This window comes from Kogia breviceps, chromosome 4 (genome assembly GCF_026419965.1).
Source record: "Kogia breviceps isolate mKogBre1 chromosome 4, mKogBre1 haplotype 1, whole genome shotgun sequence".
Classification (NCBI taxonomy): domain Eukaryota; kingdom Metazoa; phylum Chordata; class Mammalia; order Artiodactyla; family Physeteridae; genus Kogia; species Kogia breviceps.
Window position 1 is genome coordinate 175,692,345 of NC_081313.1, and position 16,734 is coordinate 175,709,078.

The window sequence follows — 16,734 nt, forward strand, 5'->3', positions numbered from 1 at the left end:
GGGCTTAAAACAAAACAATGTCACATTTGCGTGTCCTAAGGCAACAGCAGTTTTTGAAGACTGTTAAGTGGCCTCTGCTGGCCTGGCCAGTGCCCTTGAGTTAGGGAAAGGTTCCTCTAGCCCTGGGAGATGCAGCCCTGCCCCCAGTGCCTTCAGCCAGGGATCCGTATCCAGGCCGGGGCCATACAGCTGAGCCTGTGGCCTGGTTTTTGGGAGTAGAGCCAGCAGTTTGTTGATTAAGCTAATCACTCTTAAATTGTTTGAGCATGGCTTTTCTGTGATAGGCATGTGTCGTTTTAAGATGACCCATGTTTCCCCCAGGTTCCAGTATGTACAGTCTAATTGTAACATTTGCCTATTTTTAGAATGAGTAGTACAGGTACTTCAAATAGCAGGAATTTCATTGTTGGCCACATAAAATGTGTGTATTAGTAGAATTTTCCCCTCATCTCTAATGTAATAAAAATCAAAGCACTTTTTGCTTATGGCCATATTTAGGGAGAAATTAAGTAGATCTTATCAAATTAACTTCAACCGTATTTGTTAGAGAGGGGACTGGTGTTTAACTTCCAGACTGTTGTGGTTCTTTCCTTCCCAGGCCTATAATGCCAAGAGCAAAAGCTTTGAAGATCCTCCAAACCATGCCCGTAGCCCTGGAAATAAAGGGAAAGGGAAGGGAAAAGGTATGTCGTTACTCCACGGGCTTCTTTTCAAGTCCGTCTCCTATAACTCGATTCTCGTGAATCAGTCAGTATAAAAGAGCAGCCTCTGACCTTACCTCACTGTGCTGCCGCCAACTCAAAACGAGGCCATCTCTGAATCACCAGGGTGTATGAAGAGAGCACGTTAGGGCCCTGATCTGACTTGAGGCCTGTCTCCCGCAGGGAAAAGCAGGACAAAGTCGCAAAGCTGTGAGCCGAGTGAACTGGAGACGGAAATCAAGCTGCCAAAGCTGCGGACCCTAGATGTGTTTTCTGGCTGTGGGGGTTTGTCGGAAGGGTTCCACCAAGCAGGTAGGCTCCGGGTTTCTCTCCGCACAGCTGCTAAAACCGGACCGGGCATGTTCTGCCTGGAAGACCTTTCTGGCTCTGGTCACAGTTCTGACTAAAGAGTCTCATGCTACAGGGGGTTCACAGCTCATCTTTGTCCTTGTGTCCCCCAGGCATCTCGGAAACGCTGTGGGCCATCGAGATGTGGGACCCCGCGGCCCAGGCGTTCCGGCTGAACAATCCCGGGTCCACAGTGTTCACGGAGGACTGCAACGTCCTGCTGAAGCTGGTCATGGCCGGGGAGGTGACCAACTCCCGCGGCCAGAAGCTGCCGCAGAAGGGAGACGTGGAGATGCTGTGCGGCGGGCCGCCTTGCCAAGGCTTTAGCGGCATGAACCGCTTCAACTCTCGAACCTACTCGAAGTTCAAGAACTCCCTGGTGGTCTCCTTCCTCAGGTAAACAGGCTAGAATTCCCTCTGCGTTCGCTGCTGCCCCAGGGCGACTAGATGGCCGGTCCTGGGGCTGCGCCACAGGCGTGCCAGGGCCGAGCAGTAACTGCTTTAGCCTTCGCACCTGCCGAAGGCGGTGTGCTGAGTGAGACGCCGGTCTTTGCCTTCAGGAAGTTCACGGCTGCCCCTCCGCTAGGGAGAGACCTTGCGAGTTGGCAGGTGCGTCTTGACAAACGTCAAGCATTTGAGAGTGGCTTCTGGCAGAGTAGGTCTCCTCCTCTCTCGTCTCTCCCGCCTCCACAGCTACTGCGACTACTACCGGCCCAGGTACTTCCTCCTGGAGAACGTCAGGAACTTCGTCTCCTTCAAGCGCTCCATGGTCCTGAAGCTCACGCTCCGCTGCCTGGTCCGCATGGGCTACCAGTGCACCTTCGGCGTGTTGCAGGTGGGCCCCCCGGGCAGGGGCAGAGTGGGCAGACGCGTGTGGCCGGAGAAGGGGCCGAGCAGTCCCTGGACAGCAGCAAGCTGTCTCAAACGGAAAATAGAGCTCAAAGGGACAGGCCACAGTGTGGTAACCTGCAGTGCGGGTGAGGGTTGGGGAGACAGCTGCCGGGCCCCCCCTCCCATTCAGCTTCCATAGCGTCTCGGCCTCACTGATCAACCTTGTTGGCAGCCGTGTTCTTTCCCTTGGGACGTGGGCTGCCAGGCAGGTGGCACGGCTCCTGGTGTCTCCTCTGGCCGCTCTTCTCCCCAAGTGCTCCTTCATGTGCTGTTTAAAGAGCTGGCTGGGATCGCCAGCAGCGTTCACTCCCATCTTCTCCGGGGGCTATCGGCCACCTCCTGGGATCTTTCGTGCTCTTCTCCGGTCCCACCTCCCGTTAGGCATGAGCCCGTGGGTTAACTAGGGGCTCTCCGGGTGAGTTCCACACCAGCCAGACGCCCCAGAAAGTCAGGTGCTGCGGACCCCGGCCATCGGCCCAGCTGATTGGAGGCGCCCACTGAGCGTGTGTGTGTCTGGCCCTCCCCTGCGCAGGCTGGTCAGTACGGCGTGGCCCAGACGCGGAGGCGGGCCATCATCCTGGCCGCGGCCCCCGGAGAGCAGCTCCCTCTGTTCCCAGAGCCGCTGCACGTGTTCGCGCCCCGGGCCTGCCAGCTGAGCGTCGTAGTCGACGACAAGAAGTTTGTCAGCAACATCACCAGGTAGGAGCACCCCCGGCCAGCCTGCTGTCCTGGTGCTTGTGAGCCTTCCCCAGCGAGGCCTGGTGCGGGTGGACCTCTGTGAAGAGGCCCGATCCGAGGAGAAAGTGTTAGCGAGGAGCAGACAGTGCTGCGTCTGGCCTGCCCTGCGAATGCTCTGCCACCTCTGGTCTCGTCCTGACCCCGAGTGCCCCGTGTCCAGGGCAGTGGCCAGAAGCCTGGCCGCAGTCAGGGGCAGAGCCCACACTATAGCCTGTCCCCTTTTCAGACGGGGTCTGAGAAGAATGCTGCCCCTGTGACCTCGGGCGGCCCTTTGACCCCGAGCCGGGTTGCCTTCTCTGGCGAAGACGGTGCCAGCAGTCGGGGGACAGCAATTGTGACTCACACACACGGTAGCTGTGTGCGTCCCCAGAGGTGCCACCATCTGTGCTCTGTTGCAGGTTGAGCTCGGGTCCGTTCCGAACCATCACCGTGCGGGACACGATGTCCGACCTTCCCGAGATCCGGAACGGAGCTTCGGCGCAGGAGATCTCGTACAACGGGGAGCCTCAGTCCTGGTTCCAGAGGCAGCTCCGGGGCTCGCAGTACCAGCCCATCCTCAGGGACCACATCTGTAAGGTAACGTCACCTCCATAAAGCGGGGCCTCCTCCCAGCGGCCTCCCAGGAGCAGCTCTGTGGTTGGAGCCCAGCCAGGGCTTGCGGGGGAAGTGGGATCTGATCTCGGCCCCCTTCTAGCTCCTCCTGCTCTTGGCCCCTCACCCAAACTCCACTACCTCTGCCGGCCCAGCCTCACACCTCACCGCCTCCTGCTTCTCCTCCTGCACCCCACCCCCGCCCCACTACATGGTCCTGGAAAGTGTCGATCAGAGCTTATACTCTGCCTAGAATCGGGCTAGAGTGGTGTGTCCGGCCATCGTCTCCTATGACTGGTCTTGTCTCTCAGCACTGCTGTTCTCTGGGTATCTCCCAAACGCACCAAACCCCAGCTCTCCCCGCCGCCGGCTCCTCCTGTCCCGCAGGGCTCAGCTGCGACGTCACCTCCTCAGAAGCCCCGTGCTTGCCCGAAGCTGTCCCTTCACCCGTTCCCCCGTCGTTCCACATCCCTGCTCTGGTGTCTTCATGGCACGTGTGTAACCCCCAGGTTGTCGATTGGGGTCACTGCTTGTCTCCCACGGTGGGATACAAGCCCCTTGGGGGTCCTGGTCACCGTGGTCTGCCCAGTGCCCAGTACTATGGCGCCCAGCCCACTGCGCGTGGTCAGGTGCTCCCCGAGCTCAGCGACAGCTGGGCCTGCTGTGCTCTTCCAGGACATGAGTGCCTTGGTGGCCGCTCGCATGCGACACATCCCTCTGGCCCCGGGCTCAGACTGGCGTGACCTGCCAAACATCGAGGTGCGGCTCTCTGACGGCACCTTGGCCAGGAAGCTGCGGTACAACTACCACGACAAGAAGAACGGCTGCAGCAGCGCCGGGGCTCTCCGCGGGGTCTGCTCCTGTGTGGAAGGTGGGACCCCTGCTTGTGCCCTGGCCTCAGTGTGGCTTCCTCAAGTTTGGTGTGAGAGCCCCCTTAGGCTCTGCAGCGGGGCGGTGGGCTCAGGGCAAGGAGCACGGTCTCCGGGGTTTCTCAGCAGGAGATGCTGGGGCTGCCACACAGGAACCCAGCGGCCCTGGGTGTCCCTGCTGCACACGGCTGCTGAGAACAGGGTCCGTGATAAAGCTCTGCCTGGCAAACGGGGACTGTCAGTGGCTCCATCCTCCCCTTCTGTCGGCACAGCCCCATCGCAGCCCTGTCTTCCAACAGGCAAAGCCTGTGACCCTGCGGCCAGACAGTTCAACACCCTCATTCCCTGGTGCTTGCCCCACACCGGGAACAGGCACAACCACTGGGCCGGCCTCTACGGACGGCTCGAGTGGGACGGCTTCTTCAGCACAACCGTCACCAACCCCGAGCCCATGGGCAAGCAGGTAGGTCTGAGGGCCACTCGGGCCTGGGCAGGGACGGAGGCACGGGCTTTGTGGGTGGGCCGGCCCTCCTTGCCGCCTCCTGCCTCTGTGCCCCGGCCCGGGGTGGGCTTCCCGTTGCCCCGTCTCACTCCCACCCCCGTCGCGCCTCTTGCCCCCAGGGCCGCGTGCTCCACCCAGAGCAGCACCGCGTCGTGAGTGTGCGGGAGTGCGCCCGCTCTCAGGGCTTCCCCGACACCTACCGGCTGTTCGGCAACATCCTGGACAAGCACCGGCAGGTCAGTGGAGCGCAGTCGGCCCGGGTCTCCTCCCCGCTGAGGAGGGGCCCACCGGCACCGTGCACGAAGCGGCCCTGGCGGGAGGGAGACCAGGAGGGAGTTAGTTGGTCGGTGGGGAGCTTGACTCGCAGTCACTTCCGAGCGGACGCGGAGCCCCCAGGGCTGGGGGCTGACCGGCCTCAGCCCTCCCACGAGGGGGTGCTCAGGAAGGAGGGACCCTGTCCCTGGGGCCCAGGGCGCTCCCAGGTCAGGCGGAGTCACCACGTGTGTCGGTCGGGTGCCGTGGACAGCTGAGGCACGTTTAGCCCAAAGGAAAGTTCCAGTGCATCGCAGAGAGCAGATGAAATACACTGTGGTGAAAAGTCCCTGTTGCTAAGGGTTGAAACGAACCAATAATTCCTCCCGTTTCTCAGGGTGTTCCATTTGGCTGTGAATGAAATATATTTCCAAGGAATGCAGGCATGTGGCTGAAAAGGCCAGCGGTGCCTGGGGGTCACAGCGAGACCCTCCCATCTCACCCCCCTCAGCCATCCTGTGCTCTGGGAGCAACAGCTCTCAGCCAGAAGTGAAACACAGTAGCTTCCATATCCGGATTCTAAGATTTTCTAAAGCCCTTTAAAGGCCCCCTTCTCTGAGTGGTGCTTGACCTGCTGGTGTTTGGGGCGGGAGGGTGGGCTGGGTGGAGGGTCTGAGCGCCATCCTGAGGGAAGGGCTTTGGAGGCCTGTGTGAGGCTGAGACCGGGGGCCCAGTGCCCGTATCTTGAGTGGAGGCTAGCGCTGACTCCAGCCGTGCCAAGCCAGACGTTGCCCTCCTTCCTTCCTGCAGGTGGGTAACGCTGTGCCACCACCACTGGCCAAAGCCATCGGCTTGGAGATCAAGCGCTGTATGTTGGCCAGAGCGCGAGAGAGCACCTCAGGTATGGTAGGGAGCGGTGGGGACAGCAGGGGTATGGCTTTAGGCTCTGAGACTGGGGCGAGTCACCCACCCTCCCTGGTGGCCTCACGTCTCTCAGGGTTGCTCTGAGATGAGTGAGCGTGTGGGTAAGCGCAGAGCGCTGGGGCCCAGCACGCAGTGGACAAGTGGTCAGATCTCGGGGCGCTTGCCTCTGTCCTGCTAAGTGAGTCTGGGTCGGCTGTGCCCGCCTCAGACGCTAGCCCATAACCCAGGTGGTCTGGAAACCTTTAGTGAGCACCTGAGCAGTGTTCAGTCTCTGAATGCTGATGCAGAGCTGCTGCAGGTTCTTACGAGGTGGTCCTTTAACGTCAACGCCTGGGCATTAATGTAGCTCCTGGTTCATGTACCTGATGTGCTTGCCTGTTGCTTCGTGTCACATTACATACGTTCCCTGCAATGACTCTCCCTTTTATTTCTCTTCAGTTAAAATCAAGGAGGAGACTGCTAAGGACTAGTTCTGCCCTCCAGTTGCCCTTGTTTCTGGCACCAGAGATCCCCAACGTGCACTGATATTGTTGTATTTTTAACATGTCAATCTGTCAGTTCAGATGTGTTGTACACGGTGTTTGTGGCCTTGGCTGACATGAAGCTCTTCTGTGAGATTTGCTTATCAACTAATTTGACTTAGTGATGAAACTGTGCAGTACTTTGTCCGTTCTGGATTTTAAAAGTTTTTTATTATGCATTATATCAAATTTACCACTGTATGAGTGGAAATTAAGACTTTATGTAGTTTTTATATGTTGTAATATTTCTTCAAATAAATCTCTCCTATAAATCACCCTGGGTGATGACTCCTGATTTACCAGGGATGTCTGGCCGCCTCTCAGCTGAGGCTGGATGAGAGCGGGCTCCTCAGTGTTGCAGGTGACCCTGCGGAGGCCTCATCTGAAGTTAGACGGTCCATGCCTGTTTGGGGTGGGGGTGGGAGTGGAACTTGCTGATGCGGTTTCCTGGAACGCCCTTTAAAGGAAGAGTCTTGGACTTCCCGTGGCCTTGTAGCCCTTTGGTCTGGAGCGGGCTGTGATTCCTGGCAAGGCAGCAACTGTCCTGTGACCATGAGGCCAGAGCCCCATGCAATGGATGGTGGAGCAAAAAGAGTCACTCGTAGCCCTGGCCTGCCAGCCCCACGCAGAGCCCTTATTTGCCTAAGCATCTGGGAGGTGGGACTTTCCATACTTTCACCCTGACTCAGTCCTACTGAATTCTGAGATGAACAACCCTTTTCTCCGGTTTGTCTTTGGGAAAAGACCTGCTATAAAATGACGACAAAGCAGAAGCAGACAAAGACATGTGAGTCACCAGCACACACAACCCAAAGGGCCACTGTTAGGATGTCAAGTAACACCTGCCCCACCACCTCTACGTGTGCTTTTAGGAAAGCACTTGGAGGCACCTCAACTGTATCTGTCCATGTAAGTCACGGGTGCTTTAATCATAAAGGACTAGGATTTCCCTGGTGGCGCAGTGGTTAAGAATCCACCTGCCAGTGCAGGGGACACGGGTTTGATCCCTGGTCCGGGAAGATCTCACATGCCTCAGAGCAACTAAGCCCGTGCGCCACAACTACTGAGCCTGCGCTCTAGAGCCCGAAAGCCACAACCACTGAGCCCTCGAGCCGCAACTACTGAAGCCCGCGAATCTAGAGCCTGTGCTCCGTAACAACAGAAGCCACTGCGATGAGAAACCCATGCAAGCCACGTGCAGCAACAAAGACCCAACGCAGCCAAATCAATCAATCTTAAAAAAAGATGAAGGGACTAGAGATAATTCAAATGTAAAATTTAAGCTCCTTCATGGTAATTAAGCTGTTCCCTCTTGTCTTGTAAACGACACTGCACTGAACATCCTTGTATGGAATCTTCCATTGTATCCTTCAGGGAGATATGTAGAGAGCTTCCTGGATCACTGAGTATAAATGTTTTCATATTTCTCTTTCAGGTCATGTGGCTGACCTACCCCCCTGGAGAGGTTTTAATGCTTCTCCCACCAACAGTGCCACCTGGACTTTACCCTACCCTGGCTTCTGCCTCTTCAATTCTGTCAATGGAATAGTGAGTCTTGTTAGCATTTTTTTTTTTTTTTTTTTTTTTTTTGGCCACGTGCATGGCTTGCAGAATTAATTCCCCGATCAGGGATTGAACCCTGGCCCTCTGCTTGAACCCTGGCCCTCACCAGTGAAAGCGCGTGGGGTCCTAACCACTGGAACACCAGGGAATTCCCTTGTTAGCATTTTTTAGGAGTGATTCAACGCTCCCAAGTGTCTGGTGGCCACTGTAATTTGTTCCTTATCTCTGTGGTGACATATGCTGTCGCCTTTGTCCTTTCTGGGGGCTGTCCCCTTCTTGTGTTACTTTCATTTTGAGTCATCCTATCTTTGCTGTAAAGATTTTTTAGATTTATATTTGTCTGCTCTTCTATTTTTTTAGAGCCTATTTAGAAAGGCCTTCCCTACCCCTAAATCAAACTAGTGTTTTCTTCCATATTTCTATGACATCTTAACATGTGAATCATTTTTATGTGGCAAGAAATTGACATCTCAACTTATTTTTTTCAACAGGTAACAAACGCACATGGTAAACACAACAGCTCGACAAGGTAAAGTTCCCCCGTCAGATTTTGTATTTTAGCTATACGTTCCGCTGGGTTTTTTTTAAAGCTAAAAACGCATTAAAAAGTATATCGTGGGGCTTCCCTGGTGGCGCAGTGGTTGAGAATCTGCCTGCCGATGCAGGGGACGCGGGTTCGTGCCCCGGTCCGGGAAGATCCCACGTGCCGTGGAGCGGCTGGGCCCGTGAGCCATGGCCGCTGAGCCTGCGCGTCCGGAGCCTGTGCTCCGCAACGGGAGAGGCCACAACAGTGAGAGGCCCGCATACCGCAAAAAAAAAAAAAAAAAAAGTATATCGTGAGTACAGTGAAAAGTATGCTAAGTCTTCATTCTCAGGACCCCTGACCAAGACATCAAATCCTTGTCTTTCCAAAGTCCTTCTGTGCCCGAGTGCAGGTGTGTGTGTCTCTCTTTGCTACAAATAAATGGTGGCATCGATTATAAGCGCTTCGCACTTTGTAGGTTGTTCTACCTAGGAGCGTCTCACTGGATTCCCATTGTAAACTGAGGTCTAATATGAAAGGCTCAAGTCCTGGGTGTGCAGCAGTTTATTCCGGTAAATGAATCAGCCTGAGGACCGACATCCTTATCAAACTATAGAATGTTTCCATCACCCCAGAAGTCCCCTGTGTCCCTTCCCAGTTCAGTATCCCCCCCTTGCCACCACCAACAGGCAACCTCTGGTCCACGTCCATCTTCATGGATGACTTTCATCTGTTGGTGCAGTGTGGACTTCTCTGTCTGGCTGCTTTCACTCAGCCTAATGGTTTTGAGATTCACCCATGTTGCCAATGTATAATCGGTAGTTGGTCCCTCTTTCTCACTATGCAGAAGGAATGTTCTTATTTTAAACCTCATCATTCTGTGTTTTAAAGTTTTCATATAGACATTACAAGTTTCTTAACTCGATTTCTAGGTATTTAATCCTTTTATTACTAATGTATGCAGGACGTTATTTTCCGAACAGTGGTCCTTTGCCTACAGAAAGATTATTGACTTTGTATTTTGTATTTATATATATATATATTTTTTAACTTAGCCAACTTACTGAATTCCATCATTTTTATGATACTTTTCCAGTTGAGGTCTTCGTTTCAGGTATTCAATGTGCTACCAGGAAAAATCTGAGGATCACGTTAGCATAAGGAGTGGAAACAGCGTTCTGTGGCTCAGCCCTTGGGTCTCAGCTGGGTGGTGGGCTTTCCCTCAGGGGTGCAGTTCCAGGGCTGGCCCAGGGTATACCTGCCTGTGACGTATACCCACCTCCATGCACACCGAGCTCTCTGGCCTGAGCCAGGCTTGTGGACCTAGGGGGTGCTGCTGTGCTTGGGCGGGCCAGAGTGAGGGGACACTGCTGCCAGAAGCTAGCTCCTGCCACCCTGGCCGACTGGCAGGGAAATTGTTCCTTCCATCAGGGTGGAAGTTAAGCCTTTTCTGGGGAGAAGAGTGATTGTAGTAGATTGGCATACATGTACTCTATTTTTTTTTTTTTTTTTTTTTTTTTTTTTGCGGTACGCGGGCCTCTCACTGTTGGGGCCTCTCCCGTTGCGGAGCACAGGCTCCAGACGCGAAGGCCCAGCGGCCACGGCTCACGGGCCCAGCCGCTCCGCGCGGCATGTGGGATCTTCCCGGACCGGGGCACGAACCCGTGTCCCCTGCATCGGCAGGCGGATTCTCAACCAGTGCGCCACCAGGGAAGCCCCATGTACTCTATTTTTGTAAATTGAAGTATAGCTGATTTACAATGTTGTGTTAATTACTGCTGTACAGCAAAGTGACTCAGTTATACGTTTATATACGTTCTTTTTTATATATATTCTTTTTCCTTATGGTTTATCAAAGGATATTGAATATAGTTCTCTGTGCCATACAGTAGGACCTTGTTGTTCACCCAATCTATATACAAAAGCTTCCATCTGCTAACCCCAGCTTCCCACTCCATCCCTCCCCCAAGCCCCTCCTCTTGGAGACCACAAGTCTGTTCTCTATGTCTGTGAGTCTGTTTCTGTTTCATAGATAGCTTCATTTGTGTCATATTTTAGATTCCACATGTAAGTGATATCATATGGTATTTGTCTTTCTCTTTCTGATTTATTTCACTTAGTATGGTAATCTCTAGTTGCATCCATGTTGCTGCAGATGGCATTATTTTGTTCTTACTCATAGCTGAGTAGTATTCCATTGTATATATGTACCACATCTTCTTTATCCATTCATCTGTCGATGGACATTTAGGTTGTTTCCATGTCTTGGCTATTGTGAATAGTGCTGCTATGAACATAGGGGTGGATGTATCTTTTTGAATTAGAGTTTTGTCCAGATATATACCCAGGATTGCTGGGATATAGGATAATTTTTTAAAAGATTTTTTTGATGTGGACCATTTTAAAAGTCTTTACTGAATTTGTTACAATACTGTTTTTGTTTTATGTTTTGTTTTTTTGGCCACAGAGCATGTGGGATCTTAGTTCCCTGACCAGGGAACGAACCCACACCCCCTGCATTGGAAGGTGAAGTCTTAACTACTGGACCTCCAGGGAAGTCCCAAATTGTAAGTAACCCCCTAGATAATTCTATGTTTAGTTTTCTGAGGAACCTCCATACTGTTTTCCACAGTGGCTGCAGATTGGCATACATTTAATCAATGGAGATCCACTGGTGCTCAAAACCTCATTACCGGACTTCCCTGGTGGTACAGTTGTTAAGAATCCGCCTGCCGGTGCAGGGCACACGTGTTTGACCCTGGTCTGGGAAGATCGCACATGCTGCAGAGCAACTAAGCCCGTGCACCACAACTACTGAGCCTGCACTCTAGAGCCCACAAGCCACAACTAGTGAGCCCACGTGCCACAACTACTGAAGCCCGTGCACCTAGAGCCTGTGCTCTGCAACAAGAGAAGCCACGCAATGAGAAGCACGTGCACCTCAACGAAGAGTAGCCCCCGCTCGCCGCAACTAGAGAAAGCCCGTGCGCAGCAATGAAGACCCAGTGCAGCCAAAAATAAATAAATAAAATTAACAAACACACACACAAAAAACCTCATTACCATTTGAGGTGACTATTCACAAATGCCCCCTTTTTTTTTTCGACCGCACAGCACGGCTTGTGGGATCTTAGTTCCCTGACCAGGGATCAGACCCGGGCCCCGGCAGTGAAAGCGCTGAGTCCTAATCACTGGACCACCAGGGAATTCCTACAAATGCCACATTTTAAAATCATTGAAGCCTTTTCTCTCTTTCCAGCAGTGACTGTGTGTCATGATAACCAGATCGTGCCTGCTGATCCGAAGAAAGCTCTATTTCCAATAGAATGGCAATTAATAAATGTAGGTGAAAGAATAGACCGAGGTAATCATTTTGTAACCCTGAATGACCTAATTTATTCAGTCAAAAATAATACAAAAATAATAATACAAAAATACAATTTTATTAACTATAATCACTATGCTGTACTTTATCTTTTTTTTATTTTTATTTTTTTTGCGGTACGCGGGCCTCTCACTGTTGTGGCCTCTCCCGTTGCGGAGCACAGGCTCCGGACGCGCAGGCTCAGCGGCCACGGCTCACGGGCCCAGCCGCTCCGCGGCACGCGGGATCCTCCTGGACCGGGGCACTAACCCGCGTCCCCTGCATCGGCAGGCGGACTCTCAACCACTGCGCCACCAGGGAAGCCCTGAAATAGTTTTAAAAATTATTTTTAAAATAAATTTGTTTATTTTTGGCTGCGTTGGGTCTTCATTGCTGTGCGTGGGCTTCCTCTAGTTGCGGTGAGCCGGGGCTGCTCTTCATTGCGGTGCGCGGGCTTCTCACTGCGGTGGCTTCTCTTGTTGCGGAGCACAGGCTCTAGGCGCACGGGCTTCAGTAGTTGTGGCTGTGGGTTCTAGAGCGCAGGCTCAGCAGTTGTGGTGCCTGGGCTTAGTTGCTCTGTGGCATGTGGAATCTTCCCGGACCAGAGCCTGAACCTGTGTCCCCTGAACTGGCAGCCGGATTCTTAATCACTGCATCACCAGGGAAGTCCCTCGTTTTTAAAACTGAATAGTATTCCATTGTATGGATGGACCACCTTTTGTTCATTCATCCATTGATGGACTCTGTGGTTGCTTCCACCTTTCGGCTAGTGTGAATGATGCTGCTATGAATGTGGATGTACAAATATCTGTTTGAGACACCCCCCCCCCTTTTTAAAAAAATCTTTTGGCCATGCCGCATGGCACGTGGGATCTTAGTTCCCCGACCAGGGATCGAACCCGTGCCACCTGCAATGGAAGCGTGGAGTCTTAACCACTGGACTGCCAGGGAAGTCCCGAGACCACACTTTCAATTCCCAGTAGAATTGTTGGGTCATATTTCTATTCTACAGTAATTCTATTTTTAATTTTTTGTGGACCTGTCCTACTGCTTTCCACACCAGAAGGGGGGTTTTTTTGGTCTTTTTAAAAATGAAATAAATATCGAAGGCACAGCGGAAGCCCATTTGTGTGCCTCTTGGATCCCCATCTGCTACTTCCCCAGACAAAACCACTATGAAAGCGTTGGTCTGTCTCCTTCCTGTCCAGGTTTTCCCACAGTTAGCACATGTCCCTAAACTCAGTTATTCTCTGTGTGTTTAGAAACGTTAGGTTAATCTATTCTACGACACATATCTATCTGCAACCTGCTTTTCTCCCTCAAGCGTGTTTGCAGTTTGTAAAAAGCAAGCTATAGAACAAAAGACACTGAATGCCACGACGGCCAAAACGAATGGTCAGCACTTGTTTCCTCTTTCTGTGTCATGAGGAAGCCATTCTAACACCTCATCATCATCACGGTGACCGTGATCACGCACATGTGTAATGTGCCCGTCAGCTTTGGCCACACTGACACGCAATCGTTTGCAACTGCTAATCAAAGACTCACGCAGACATCGTCACACAACCACCGATCCACCGCTGACTGTTCCAGTCCTGGTTCCGGGGCTGGGCATGCACGTAGCAATAAGACAGACCACTGCCCCCCCCTGCCTGTCTCAAGAACAAGACAGGCAGGCAAACTCCACAAAGAACAAGGGGATTTGAAAGAGCGAGAACCGCTACAATCAAGATAAAGCAGAGAATTGGGATGGAGTGATTCTGACCTTTGCTTTGTTCCTGTCCAGATTTTATTATTAAAATGCACTGATCTTACATGTGCAGCTGGAGTTTTTTAAAGGAGCTGACCCTTTTTTTTTTTAAGGGTAGCCGGTTTTTTTATGTGTGTGTTTGTGTCATCAACCGCCCAGATCAAGATGCAGAAAATTCCCATCACCTGCCTGGCACCCCTCGCAAGTGGGCCCCATCCCCATTAAGAGATGGTCACAGTTCTGATTTCTGTTACTATGCATTAGTTTCGCCTGTTTGAGAATTTCACACCAATGGAATCATATGGTATCTATTCTTTTGTGTCTGTGACATGCATCCATGTCACCGTACATCAGTGTCATTTGCCCCTTTATTGCTAGTGGTACTCCATTGTAGAGATGGAACACAGTTTCTTGTCCATCCGTGTTATGACCTGAACTGTGTCCCCCTGAAATTCATATGCTGAAGCCCTAAACCCCCAGTACCTCCGAATGTGAGTGTATTTGGAGACAGAGTCTTTAAAGAAGTGATTGAATTAAAATGAGGTCATTAGGATTTGCAGCTGCATGGCTGGACCTAGAGATTATCATACTAAGTGAAGAAAGAGAAAGAGAAATACCATAAGATATCACTTACATGTGGAATCCAAACTGTGATACAAATGAACTTACGAAACAAAAACAGATTCACAGATATAGAACACAAATTTATGGTTACCAAAGGGGAAAAGGGGGTGGGGGGGGATAAATTAGGAGTTTGGGATTAGCAGATACAAAGTACTATATATAAAATAGATACAACAGGGTCCTATTGTATAGCACAGGGAACTATATTCAATATCCTATAATAAACAATATTATAGGATATAATAAAACCTCCCTCCCTCCCTCCCTCCCTCTCCCTCTCTCCCTCCCTGTCTCTCCCTCTCTGGGAGGGAGGGAGGGAGGGAGAGGGGGAGAGACAGGGAGGGAGAGGGAGGAGAGGAAGCAGGGAGAAATCAGAGAAAGAGCACACTATCTACACTTCTGTAAAATGACACCGGGGATCCTGACACAACCGGGAGAAAATAACACAGAGAGGCTCTTGCTCAGCCGGAACCGGAACTGCAGACGGGGCCAAACACCACCAGGCGGGCCACACATGTCCAGCCGCTGCCCCAGCCCCGTGAGACCGGTCACCGGTCACCGGGGCTGGAGTTCACCCTGTCGCCCGGGAGGCCAGATGAAGACAGCAGGGCCCCGGGCTGGACACACAGGGGGAAAAGCAGCCCCACAGGACAGCTTGTGCGAGCAGATTCAGCTGCCAGGTTGCAGAGGCCCGGGATCAACCTGTGGTCCGTGAACCCCAGGAGCCACGTGGGGTCTTGCTGCCCGGGACAGGGGCTTGGGGAGCAGAAGTTAGGGCAGCAGAGGTTGGCGTGATGGACCTGAAGCATCTTCCTGGGTCAGCGTGCATCCGTGGCTGTCCCCGAAATCTAGCCATCCAGAGGCAAACGAGGTGTCACTCCTTACGCAGCAGCCTGTTACACAGAACCGGTGAGGACGCTCGGCCCCGTCTGAACCCCGGGCAGAGCTCACAGGCCGCTGCCCACCTGGCCTGCAGTTTGCAAAACCGTCCACAGGGGCAAGACGGAAGCAAGGTTGTAAAAGGCTGAGGAAGCGATCAACTGGGAAGGAGCCTGGAGAGACAGGAACCAAACGCGACGCCTGAGGCCTGGCTCGAGCCAGATGGGGCCAGAAATGTAAAGGCTGCCATGGCGAGGTGGAGGGGGGACTTCCCTGGTGGCGCAGGGGTTAAGAATCCGCCTGCCAGGCCATCTCGTGGACGACGGGTGTGAGAGAGCATCTGCGCGTGCCAGGCAGGAGGGAACCAGGAAGACCCAGCCAAGGGTGTGTGGGTTTGAGCCTCCGCATTTCTAACCCGAGATCTCGAAATGCATCGTGATTCCTGTCCATTGGAGTGTAAAGTTTATGTAGGGAATCTTGGAAACGATGGTAACAAGACTGAATTGGAACGAGCTTTTGGCTATTATGGACCACTCGGAAGTGTGTGGGTTGCTAGAAACCCTACCAACTTCGCCTTAGTTGAATTTGAAGATCGCCCAGATGCAGCCGATGGTGTCCGAGAACTAGATGGGAGAACATTATGTAGCTGCCTATTAAGAGTGGACCTGTCGAATGGGGAAAAGAGAAGTCGAAATCGTGGCCGCCTCCTTCTTGCGGTGGTCGCCCTCGACCTCGCCGCAGATCTCCAAGACGGAGAAGCTTCTCCCGCAGCCAGAGCAGGTCCCTTTCTAGAGATAGGAGAAGAGAGAGATCACTGTCTCGGGAGAGAAATCACCAGCCGTTCCGATCTTTTTCTAGGTCTCGTAGCTGATCCAGGTCAAATGAAAGGAAATAGAAGACCACCACTTTGCAGGAAATAACTTCATTTGACAGGAGTATGTACAGAAAATGCAGGTTTTGTTTGAGACTTCCGAAGCTTGGTGCATTTTTAAAATGTTTTAGCTGTTCACGTTTGTTTGTCTCTTGCAACAGTGACACATAAAGGTGTCATTCTCTACTGTTTGAAATGGATCATATGAGGCCTGTAATATGAAGAATTGTTACTTTACAATGTTCCCTTAAGCAAAATTGAATTTGCTTTGAATTTTTAGTCCTGCCTAGACTGATAATAAAACTCTAACTCCTGCCTAGCTAAAGTGTGATGTTTAATATGATGGAAACAAAACTGGCAACTGTTGAAAAGACTTTCTGTAGCTGGGATATGGTATGCAGCTGTAGTTAAGCAAGCAGTCTTTAAAAGCTGCTGTGAACCCAAGCCAGCAGGTAAAAATGAAAGCTGCATCTTTACCCTAGATTAGAGGTTTAAAAATTCCACTGGTCTTCACACCGGACAAGAGGTTGTCCAGCGGGTTGGGAATCTAAGAATTTTCAAGAAAGTTAGTTTACCTTTGCTTTAGGTCAGAAGTTCCTTCTGTGATTGCTGTATATGAATACATAACTCTTTGTAATATTATTTGGAAATTTGAGACTATTCAAGAGACCAATGTCCTGCCCGTTTAAGGGTCCATTGTAGAGCTGAACTTTGAGTTACTGTGCAAGATGTTTTTTTCATGCTGTCATTTGTAATATGTTGTATGAGAATCCTTGGGATTAATGTTTTGGTTACAAAAAACAAACAAACAAAAGAATCCTCC

At 51.8% G+C, this 16,734-nt stretch overlaps 1 protein-coding gene, 1 long non-coding RNA gene and 1 pseudogene across 7 annotated transcripts in view; all 3 read left to right on the top strand.

The window, feature by feature from the left end:
• The window catches only part of DNMT1 (DNA methyltransferase 1), a 43,343-nt gene extending 36,731 nt beyond the window's left edge, over nucleotides 1-6,612 (top strand). For 5 of the 6 annotated variants that reach the window (XM_059059817.2, XM_059059818.2, XM_059059819.2 and 2 more), the window contains exons 30-40: nucleotides 599-683; nucleotides 885-1,013; nucleotides 1,163-1,445; nucleotides 1,743-1,884; nucleotides 2,473-2,639; nucleotides 3,077-3,254; nucleotides 3,945-4,140; nucleotides 4,438-4,601; nucleotides 4,760-4,876; nucleotides 5,703-5,793; nucleotides 6,255-6,612. In XM_059059817.2, the coding sequence (XP_058915800.2) occupies nucleotides 599-683; nucleotides 885-1,013; nucleotides 1,163-1,445; nucleotides 1,743-1,884; nucleotides 2,473-2,639; nucleotides 3,077-3,254; nucleotides 3,945-4,140; nucleotides 4,438-4,601; nucleotides 4,760-4,876; nucleotides 5,703-5,793; nucleotides 6,255-6,286 (1,584 nt within the window). In that variant the 3' untranslated portion in view covers nucleotides 6,287-6,612. Of the gene's footprint in view, nucleotides 1-598; nucleotides 684-884; nucleotides 1,014-1,162; nucleotides 1,446-1,742; nucleotides 1,885-2,472; nucleotides 2,640-3,076; nucleotides 3,255-3,944; nucleotides 4,141-4,437; nucleotides 4,602-4,759; nucleotides 4,877-5,702; nucleotides 5,799-6,254 lie in introns of all 6 variants that reach the window. The other variant, XM_059059820.2, reaches the window with a different exon arrangement.
• Nucleotides 6,613-7,772: 1,160 nt separating this feature from the next.
• On the top strand, nucleotides 7,773-11,875 carry LOC136794104 (uncharacterized). Its single transcript, XR_010840448.1, has 4 exons — nucleotides 7,773-7,885; nucleotides 8,392-8,429; nucleotides 10,891-10,990; nucleotides 11,683-11,875. It is a non-coding gene; the product is annotated as an uncharacterized lncRNA (long non-coding RNA).
• A 3,365-nt stretch (nucleotides 11,876-15,240) lies between these two features.
• LOC131754341 (serine/arginine-rich splicing factor 3 pseudogene) lies at nucleotides 15,241-15,935 on the top strand (annotated as a pseudogene).
• Nucleotides 15,936-16,734: the final 799 nt, after the last annotated feature.